Raw genomic sequence first — 10583 nt, forward strand, 5'->3', positions numbered from 1 at the left:
TTGAGAATGGATCAGATGAAAATCATGGAATAGCGGACTGGCTGTGCACTTTTTCCACAGTAGCCGTCATTTTATTGCTCGATATAAATCAGCTGTTACCGTACGCAATCCGAACAATACGATCCGTACGCAATTCAGAATGTGGGTTCTCGTTTTTAGCATAGCTGTCAACATTCTATTCGCATTCTTCTCACTCCTATGTAGTGTTTACCGTAGCATTTTCCGTTTCCTTATATGAAATAATAAACATTTCATTATTTGATTACTTTATGTACGATTTAAAGTTATATCGTCAATCTAGTCGCGTCCGGCACAGAATCAATTTTTCAAACAATAAGCCTGTTTTCGCTTCAGCTCGAACACAAATTTCTGCTGTTGTCACAGTAAAACGAAAATGTTGAGATGTGTATTCAGCAGAAGAGACACCACTCGCAGAAGAAAATTGTGCTATGGATAGTTTTGAATGAGCAGTATATCTGATGCCTATGAAGCCAATTCTGTGAGTGCTACATCTATTAATTTTTCTGAAAAAAAAAATAAAATTCAAATCTTTGTTGATGAGTTAACGACAAATTTTTAGGGAACAGAACACAGCAAAGAATTGTTTTTTTTTTTGCACCGGTATGGCTTACGTTCTGAAAAATTCATGGAAAAGACGTTCCGACTAAGGAAGGTGTCGATTTTTTGATAATAACAGTAGTATTTGGGGAAGTTGTGGTTGTAGTCGTAGTAGTAGTTGTAGTCGTAGTAGTGGTTGTAGTTGTAGTGGTAGTCGTGGGCGTTGTTGTTGTGGTAGTTGTAGTATTTGTAGTCGTTGGAATCGTGGTGGTTGTTGGAATCGTGGTGGTTGTTGGAATCGTGGTGGTTGTTGGAATCGTGGTGGTTGTTAGATCTGTAACTCCTACTAAGATGAGGAAAATCTATAAAAGTAACTAAAAAAGTTTCTTAAAGGGGTTTCCACGATTTTTCCTCTTTTGGTCTCCTTACGGAGGTTTTCATAACTTTGGCCATCATTTTTTGTTGACTGAATACCATTCAGGAATGTATTCTCAATGAAAGTCAATAACACTTGCGATTGTTCAGGAAAAATTACAGTTTTCCAGATTTTCAGATTACGATTTGTCAGAAACGGTAAATTCAGGAGACTAGGGGTTGAAGAAGAATTCAAAGTCGGCTTTGAAATCATAGAAACAATCATGGTTTCTCCGGCGAAGAAGAATAGATAGAAAGAAATAAGTAGAAATAGGCAAGATGAGGAAGGAACGATCTCATCAAGCTTCTCAAGTAGCCAAGGCGACATGAAAATGGACCTTATCATTCCCTTATTTCCCATCCGTTCGCGCATGCAGAGAATTTTGCCAAGCGATGATCAATAAAAGACAAAAAAAATAAAGATGATGTGCACAGCATTGACCAACGGAACTTTCAACTTCAGTTTAGAATCGTTTGAGCTTTATAAAGGCATCTACAGCCACATAATGATTTGTGAAGACTAGGCAATGAATGAAACCAGTGCTTCATCCTTCCTGACAAGTCTAATTTAACCGGAGGGATGAAAAGCTAGGATGGTAACGGGGCGGTTTTGAACATTGGTCATGTAATCATAGTCCAATTTGTTACCGATTGTCTTACACCTGACCTCAGGATAACCAATCTCAACCAGCCAATCTTTTTATTCGCTTATTTGACTGAATCAAAATGGCCCAAGTTAGATGCGACTGTTCAAGCGGTTGCGTTCCAGGCGGGACTCTCGGTAGGTCTAGTCGGACTGCAGAAATGAGCCTACCGCACCACCTCAAGCTCCTCTGCTTGTGCAACTGCCTTCTGTTTCAAGGCATTTTGATTCGGCTGCAATTATTACTCGTAACTCTTACTTCTTACTTACCTTCGGGGCTCATGGTTGCAATACACATTGTGCCTAGAGTGATAGTTGAAGATAAGATAACAATACAAAGAATCAGGGTCATGAAGAAATCGATTTCCGTAGAATCAGACTAATGAATTAATTCAGCTCAGGATCTGTTCTTATTCGATTTTGTCCTTTTATGTCCGTCGCATCACATAAAATGTTTTATTCTCTCCTAATTTAGTGTGATTTCAAAGAGAAAGAGAAGCATGATTGAGATTATCTTACGCGAGAACGAGACATTTTTTTTCTTTATCTAGCCGAAACGACAACAGCGATGTGGTTGATGTTGATGGAGCAGCTTTTTCGCTTTAACACCAACATGGAGGATGTTGCGCTCCCTAGCAGTTTTCTTTTTGCAATTATGCTACAAATATATTGGTTGTTGTTTATTACATAAGAAGCATCGCTTCAAATACACTACACCAGTAACAAAAAAATATGATTCTATAGTCAAAAGGTCAAAGCGACATGAAACACGGACAGTTGCGTTTGCGTAAGCGGCTGTGCTCGAAGCGGTGCGGTGGAGACAGCGTTTGGAATCGATGCGGGACCATAGCGAACTGCGCAGGTGGGTTGCGGTAGTGAGGATCCTTACACGATCCCCACGCTGCTACGTTCCAACGCACCGATTCGAGCGCAAATCTCGCAAATTTTCTTTCGGGGACGAGAAAAGTGACGGATTTCAGCCACAAGATTAATTAAAGTTCATACCGATAGACTGCATGTCAACCATACTCCATATGCATAAGAAATGTCTGATTGATTGCCGAAATCGGTGCAAAAGCGAGGGCAGATGTCCTGTGCAAAAGTGAGGGCAGATGTACGGTCCTCATTCCTCTTTGGTCTAGCCCCTACCATCGTAGACGGTACTGTCGATGTGCGGATGCCAACGGAAAACACGTACTGGTCATCGGGCAACGAGACCACCGACATGCAGTCGCAGCGCCGCTGTGGAGCGTGAGATTGCGTACCTTACGGCCCTGTTATATTTAGTTGCGATTGCTCCTGCTGGTTGACACGGATCCCTTCCTGCCTGTGTCACAATGCAACGGTCATCTGTTGCCGTAGTTGACCGCGCGCGATCAATCACCCCCTCTACGATCCCTCGATCTCTCCATACGCCTATGCTTCGGAACGCTTTCCAAGCCCGTGAAAGAATGATGTGAGTATTTTGTTTGTATACAATTGATGAAAGTCATCCTCGAAGAAATTCCGACGAATATTTGACGCGAAGAGGAGAGAGAGAGTGTGTGTGTGTGAGCTAAAAGAGGCAGCGCCGATCCTTTCGCGTCGTAGTCACCCTGTGGCATTCCATATGCACTGTATCGCTTACAGATTAGTCCCTTTTCCCTTCCTCCTCGTATCACAGTCCTCTTTTGCATCATTACTATTATTGCATCTGTGATTGAAATTGGTCGCGTCAAATATTTGTCGAAATTTCCTCGTAGATTACACCCACTCATTGTATACAAACAAATTTCTCCACTGTAGCCATGCGTATTAAATGCTGTGAGTAATACCAAACTCCTGAGCTACACTCGTCACACTTTGCCCCTGCAATTTCCTGATGATTCTTCTTCGTGTGGAGTCATCCAGATATTGCTTCCGGCCCATGCGGCAATGAAGAACTCCACCGTAACTGCTTGCCAATTGATACACCTCGTCTTCTCTCTTTCCCTCAACTGGCTCGTGTGGTGGGGCCAGCCCTATTTGGCTCTGTAGTCACGCTGGCCCCGTGCCGTGTGACGTCCAACTTTCTGTGCTGGAATGGGAGACTTTTGGCGACGTACTCCTGCACTTTCAATTCATTTTCACCAAGTTGTTAGTATGCTATGTTACTTCACCTTAAGTATTGCACACCACGGTAGCATAAAACCCTGCAACCAAGTCATTGCATCATGATCGAATTTTTTAAACCCCGATGAGGTGCACATGTAAAATTCTGTATTGTAATACTAGAATTTTGTCTACAATCTTCAGTTTCAGCCAAATTAGTAAGAACTCATGTTTCGAGGTCATACACTGAGAATTTATTAAAATCAGTAATAAAACAACAATACCATACGGTCGTATAACTGCTAAAGAGCATAGAGACAGCACGTGCGTTGCACTTTCTACAATATGATAACTTTTATTCCCACAACAGAAAGAGTGCAGCGTTTTATCAACAAAGAGTAAACATAGAAATCCATCATAAATAATAATCTATATCCATAACATCGAATCACAGAGTGCACAATATCAATGTCAGAAATCACATGAACATTGTAGAAAAAGTTTTTCTTGGAAAATTTAACGCATGAAATCCGGAAATATGTTTCTAGGAAGTACATCCTCGACAGAGCCGGTTTTTTTTAGGTACTTTACGATAGAAGTGTTTGTTCAACTTCCTACATACATTTAAAAAATCTCATGTAAAGATGTAAATAGATCCAGACTTTACCGGGAAATTATTGAAGGCATAACTTGCGGCTACCAACTTTGTCCCGTTTTTGCGTTATTTTTCATTTTGAGGAAAGCGTATCATCAATTTTTTTGAAGCGCTGGATTATACACCCAGCTCTTCCGACTTTTGATTCAAATATTTTAGAAGAAAATTTACATAGTAAGGGACGTTTCATACTCGCATTTTTTATTATTATTTAACAATCCATAGGGCTTACTTACTTAACTTATCCAAAATAAAGAGATACACAAGAAAATATGTATTAGGCCTGTTTTTTTAACCAAAAAGCCTTGAAATTGTACGTAGAATAGCAAAAAATTGAAACAGTTGAATTGGATCAATAACTATGACTGACTCTACATTTGAAAACAGTATTTGATTGTTAGTTAAGTGGTCGAGAGAGCAGCGCAGGGCGACCGTGGAGATCACAGAAGCTAAGACCACAGTTCCGTTGGCCCTCTGTGAATGGGTTTATGCGAGAAGCTTTCGGTGGAATTGACGGATCATGGGGTGTTTTTTCTTCAAATGAAAGAAGAGACCACATGGAAACTGAGTCAGTGATTATTTTCACAAAATTGCCACCAAAAAGTGTAGGGCTTCCATTGATAGTTGTTACTCCATCTTGTTTTAATAAGGAGTATGATCGTTACATATGTAAGCGCAACAAAGAAAAGTTCCTGTCTTCTACGTAGTAATATTTCCGTAAATATGCATAAAAAATACAAATGTAGGCGTATTCCATCCGCCAATGTCGTCAACAAGAACTACCATGGTTGAAAAAATATCACCTTCGCACATTGGTTACATATCGAATCAAACTGTACGTATAAAGCTAACCATTTGTGACTTAAAAAAACCTAACCATTCAAAATAATACAGGCCTAGAGTTACCGAATAACAAGAGAAAATAAAATCATAGGCACTGACATTATTCTGGCTCTCGACAATAAGTTCAATGAACACTGGTAGCCAGAATTGGTGATGAATAATCCCTCGAGTAAAAAAATCCCCTCAGAGCGACTGAAGACGAGAAATATCGCCGACAGACAAAATATGTTGGAAAATTTCTAACCGTAGAGTGATTACAGGTTTCATCGAAGATGTAGCTGCTGCTCAAGGAGTGAATAAGACCGGCGCCTAGAATTCATATCTCTAGAATTATTTGTTCATATACAAGCGAAAAGTGCTATAAAAGCAGAACTGGTAAGTTGAGTCAAAACAACTTGACGCTCGATGCAGTTGCGCTCGAGGCGGCGCGATGGAGTTAGCGGTTGGGATCGAGGTGGGACCATCGCGAACTGCAACGGTGAATGGTGCTAGCTAGGGTCCCCCGTCGATTCTAACCGCTGTGCTCCACCCCACTGCTTCGAGCGCAACCGCTTACGCAACTGCACCGAGCTTCATTTCGTTTCGTCCGGCTATGGCAGAATAATTCATCAATAACAAAATAAAACAGATAAACAGAATAAATAAAACTTTATAACCTGATTTCCACAGAATCATTTCGTTGTTGCCATTTGCGTGGGTAGCTGCTGGAAGAAACTGTTCATCTTCTCGGCAATCTCCAACACTTCGGTTGTTTCAGGTCGTTGAGATGGATCGGATGAGATGCAGTGAGATACAAGGTCACGAAGCTGAAACGTAACTATACTAAGCGTTGTAGCTACGAATCTTCGAGAATATAAAACTCTATAAAACATTTGTAATAAAACAAAATTGTTTTTCCAACAAATATCTGTAGTATTCACTGGTATCAACGATATGAAATTACGGGAACATCAATTCTCAGGGTCAAATAATGCAAAACAACAAAACACCACATAACATCTCATACTCTGACCCTTTGTGTTGTTTTGTTAAAGTGGTGCACTCAGATAGTATGGAGTGGACGAATACCGATGGTTATAAATACTTGTGACCTTACTCAGGTGAAGGGGGTTCAGCTCATAGGGTGCAGCTCAAGTGAAGGGGGTCATTTCGATAGCCGTCCAAAAGTGAAGGGTGTAATTTCGTCAACCGTTCAAAAATGAAGCAGGTCCCCTCCCCAACCGTTTAAAAGTGAAGGGTGTCAGAGCACTGGCTCCTATCGCACTATCGCATCTATGCTTGTGGAGCTTACAATACAAATTAACAACATAACATCTTGGATTGGGACAAGATAGGAGAAAAATGTATTTCCATATTTTGTTGGTTGTATACGTACATCCTGTGACAGTAAGAATAGCAACTCTGCTTTTAGTTTCTGCCGTTTCACCAACGCCTTGCAACCTTCACGGTTTAATTTCGGCTGTTAAAACCCCATTCAAAAAGTACTTATTCGGTAAAGTGGCGAAACACAAAATGTTGAAGTACAAACATAGATCTGAACGTAAAATATTCGAAAGAAAATCGTTAACATTAAAAACCAAAGTGTTTGATGACCAACTATTGCTATTAAGTATCGATGGAAACGTATGATCACACAGAAAAATGTTGAAAAACTAGAAATACCTGAGTGGAGTAGATGTCCGCGGGCAGAGGAGGATATTCACAGTTTTCTATCTTTTTGCACAACGAATATAGGTTCATCTTGTCACCGTAAAAAGGTGATTGTAACGCCGCCATTTCATATAGCAAGCAACCCGTTGACCATAAATCTGATTTGAAGTTATAACCGGACTCTTGTATTCGCTCAGGAGACTGCAAACGTGAATACAACAAGAGGAATAAAAGAATAAGATAATTTTTGAAAAGATAACAGAAGTCAAAGTGGCGAAGAATTAGAATTGTACCATGTAATAAGGTGTGCCGACAAGAGAATGAGCGGCAGTGGTTTTCGAGCTGAAGAAACGTCCCAGTCCCAAATCACCCAATTTCACCACTCCTTCTGATGTGATAAAAACATTTGCTGGTTTAATATCTGAAGATCAGAATGTTGAATTTCTAAAGGAAGAAAAAAGAAAGGGAATAAAATTATGAGTACCTCTGTGCATTATGCGTTTAGAGTGCATGTGAGCAATAGCTCTGGCAAGCTGGACAAAATATTTCCATATAGTACGTTCTGGGATTAATCGGCCATGTTTTTTGAAGTGCTAAAATACGATAAAATTACTTTGAATCAGGATTTTATTGATCTAACAGTATCAAATTGTGATTCTCGAGAAGAAAACTTGCAAATTAAATGCACAAACCTTAATCATGCGACTCATATCTCCTGCCTCGGCAAGTTCCAACACAATATTAAGCTGGTTCTTATCTATAAAACTAGCATAGTACCTAAAATATGAAATTGATTATTCCAAAACCTCTGTTGCCCAATTTTTTTTCTTAACGCCAGAAAGGGACCTGATGACATTCACATGGTTCAGCTGTTTAAGCAAATCGATTTCCTTCAAACAATCCTGACGAGCTTTCTGATCCACCATCTCGAAAACCTGAAGTAACCTGAACTTGAAGTAAGTGTCGAGACTTAAAGATAACAAATTTTACAGACAAAACATACCTGAATCTTTTTTAATGCCACCATTTGACCATTCCAGTTGCATTTCGCACGAAATACCTAAGAAACAAAAGTTGAAGCAACCACTGGGTTCTTCTGATTGAAGAGAATCTTGAGAAAAATATCCACAGTATTAGTTAAAAGAAACTTTTATAAGTACTATTTATTGAACCATCTTGTTAAGCACAAAAACTACTTCGACCGGAACCAATCTAGAAGAATGGACGGAATTCCGAGTTCCGGTCTAGGAATTTCGGAAGCTCTAGCTAGCATTTTCGATCTTCAAAAATGCCTGGCTGTAGTAAACTCTAAGCTAAACTGGAAATTCCGAAAAGTTTCGAGGGTCCTCCTTCTTTTTTCGCATCCTTCTACTTTTTTCCTACTGTCCTTAGCAATGTGTGGAATTTTACGTCATTTCCAAACATTTGGTGTTCTGCGTGATTTCCTTCATCGAACGTGAAATAGTGAAACGTATTGACAATAACCCTACCATTCCGTTCGATTTCACCCGTACCCGTTCTCAGTTTATTTTCTCGTGGACTACTGATGCAAACTACATCTTTTTTTTCTTCCTGAGCTTTTTATTACATCCCTACATCTCGAAGGTTCTTTTTATCCGTTTATTTCTTCTTCTGGAAGTGTTGCATCATCTTATTTCCCACTGGATTATTCCATCAATTGTATTATTTCTTATCTCATTAGGCCCCGCACTTCTGCAGCCTACTTAAGCCCACATCCGACATTCTAGTAAATCCTTTTTGGAGAGGGTTCATTAAAAGTCTCTCTGTTGACAACCTCCACTAATTGTCATTGTCACGACTGTCACTCAATAGTATCACTCAACGCTCGACTTCGGCTGGATAGCTCCATGAATTTTAAGCCCTATCAAAGTATGCAGTACCCAAATACTTCTGAGTGTATGCTATCCGTTAACTCTTATCCACATAGAAAGGTCCAGCATGGGTTACCGTACCATGCATATCAAAGTTTTGGTATAAAGGATAAAAAAGATAAAGTGTCTGGCGTTAATCAATCCGCTTGGGATGCGCCCCCACGTTCACTTCACTTCAGAATCGTTTGAGGTTTTACGAACGTGTATCTGGCCTATGCAATGACTTGCGGTGGCTAGCCGATGGGTCAAGTCAGTGTTTTATCTTCCCCGACAAGTCTGGTACCAATTTATCGACCCCGGAGGGATGAAAGGCTTGGTGAGCACTAGGGCGGATTCGAACCTCCGATCCATGGTGCAGGAAGCGGAACCTCTAACCGCTACACTACATCCGCCCCTAATTTTACTATATTATGGGAAAATGACGAGAATTTTCGACAGTTATAATCCAAAGAAGCTTTGTAATGGCGCAGTGAGATCTTCCAAGCAAAGATCTCTTACTTGTTATTTGCTTATCCACAACAATTATTAAGAAGGAAAGACCTCATACACTGACCTCACTGAACATCCCTTTCCCTATTTTCTTTTCTATTGTAAACATATCAAGTGTGAGCAGTGCCTCCGGTGAAAATTCATCTGTGGATGAGTTCCCTTCCGTCATGCTAGAAAGGAGAAAAGAGATAAAAAGAGAAATGATCTAGTGAATTGATCAGATAAACCTAAAATAGATACTAACGGTAGCTACATATCGTTTGTATCGGACAGTTCATACATAATTACCTCAAATACTGCAAACAATAACAATACAAAAACAATAACAACAACAAATTCTCAAGATATAAAGGGAAAGAAGGATAAGCAGTGAGAGAATCCCAAACATCATCGTTAATATCTAGGATCACGAAATGAATTCAAGTCGTGAAAGACGGCGGGGAAACAAAAGTCGTCCCGGAGAACGTTTTGCGTTGAGAGCGGAGAGGGCGAGAGAAACGAAGTCGGTGGTGAACGAATATCACCTTGACTACGAGCACTGCGCGCGCGCACAGCAAAACAACGTTTCGGAAGAATGCAACACTACGAATCATCGATTACATTGTCATATAATATCGTTGTAAACAAAATTAGTATTCACGCTTATCTTGATTGTCCTATAAAAAAGTCATGGGAAAACGTGGGACGCTGAAATATGAAAGAAACGTGAGCCTAGGTTACATGTTTTTAGATGCATAGTGTTTTTGGTAGGCGTGAATCGATTAGGAAGTTGTTGGCCTCTCACCTTTTCACTTAACCACAGAAACATTTCGAAGTGCCCTTGAAAACAACTTTTTGCAAGGCAATGTAGGGTTTCTACTGTTCTTGGTGTGATGGCATTCTGAAATACAGTTGAGTGAGAACGAGTTGACTTCTGGTGCAATTGCGTAAGTAGTTGCGCTCGCGGCAGGAACCCACCTAACACCAATCGGCCCACATAGTTGAGCGAGGATCCCATCGTACCATTCCAAAAGCAACATACGCAGTTGGACTACGCGAACTAGGTTCTAACCCCGCTGCGATTAATTGCGATGGTCCGGTAAAGACGAAATGAGGTCCCGTGCAGTTGTGTATGCGCCTGCGCTCGAAGCGTCGCGGTAAAGCGAGCGGTAGGGATCGAGGTGGGACCACCGCTAGTTTCACCTGCATCGCGGCGAGTGGTGCTAGAGAGGGTTTCCTTTCGATTCCAAACACTACCCTCTACCACGCCGGTTCGAGCGCGGTCGCGTACGCAATTGCACTGAGCTTCAGATCGTTTTGACTAGACTATAATTAGTGTTGTATGATGATCGTAATATTTAAAAAGCGGTGGATTGAGACATGTTATGTA

The 10583-nt window shown here is 40.6% G+C and overlaps 2 protein-coding genes across 3 annotated transcripts; both read right to left on the bottom strand.

The window, feature by feature from the left end:
• Positions 1-886: 886 nt before the first annotated feature.
• Positions 887-2842, bottom strand: RB195_003982 (uncharacterized protein; the record flags this gene model as incomplete). The annotated part of the gene is made up of 2 exons (XM_064201881.1): positions 887-892; positions 2621-2842. 2 exons carry the CDS (start codon positions 2840-2842, stop codon positions 887-889), a joined length of 228 nt encoding a protein of 75 aa, XP_064057762.1.
• A 2604-nt stretch (positions 2843-5446) lies between these two features.
• On the bottom strand, positions 5447-10233 carry RB195_003983 (uncharacterized protein; the record flags this gene model as incomplete). Of its 2 annotated transcripts, XM_064201882.1 has the most annotated exons (10): positions 5447-5492; positions 5840-5887; positions 5925-5989; positions 6846-7034; positions 7127-7254; positions 7318-7426; positions 7526-7610; positions 7680-7768; positions 7837-7893; positions 9279-9383. In XM_064201882.1, the coding sequence occupies 10 exons, from the start codon at positions 9381-9383 to the stop codon at positions 5447-5449; spliced, it is 921 nt and encodes a 306-aa protein (XP_064057763.1). The 2 variants fall into 2 exon arrangements, with proteins under 2 accessions (XP_064057763.1, XP_013295496.2); XM_013440042.2 differs by lacking the exon at positions 5447-5492 and adding an exon at positions 10172-10233 and having other exon boundaries at positions 5855-5989; positions 9279-9384.
• Between the last annotated feature and the right edge of the window lie 350 nt (positions 10234-10583).

This window comes from Necator americanus, chromosome IV (assembly GCF_031761385.1).
Source record: "Necator americanus strain Aroian chromosome IV, whole genome shotgun sequence".
Classification (NCBI taxonomy): Eukaryota; Metazoa; Nematoda; class Chromadorea; order Rhabditida; family Ancylostomatidae; genus Necator; species Necator americanus.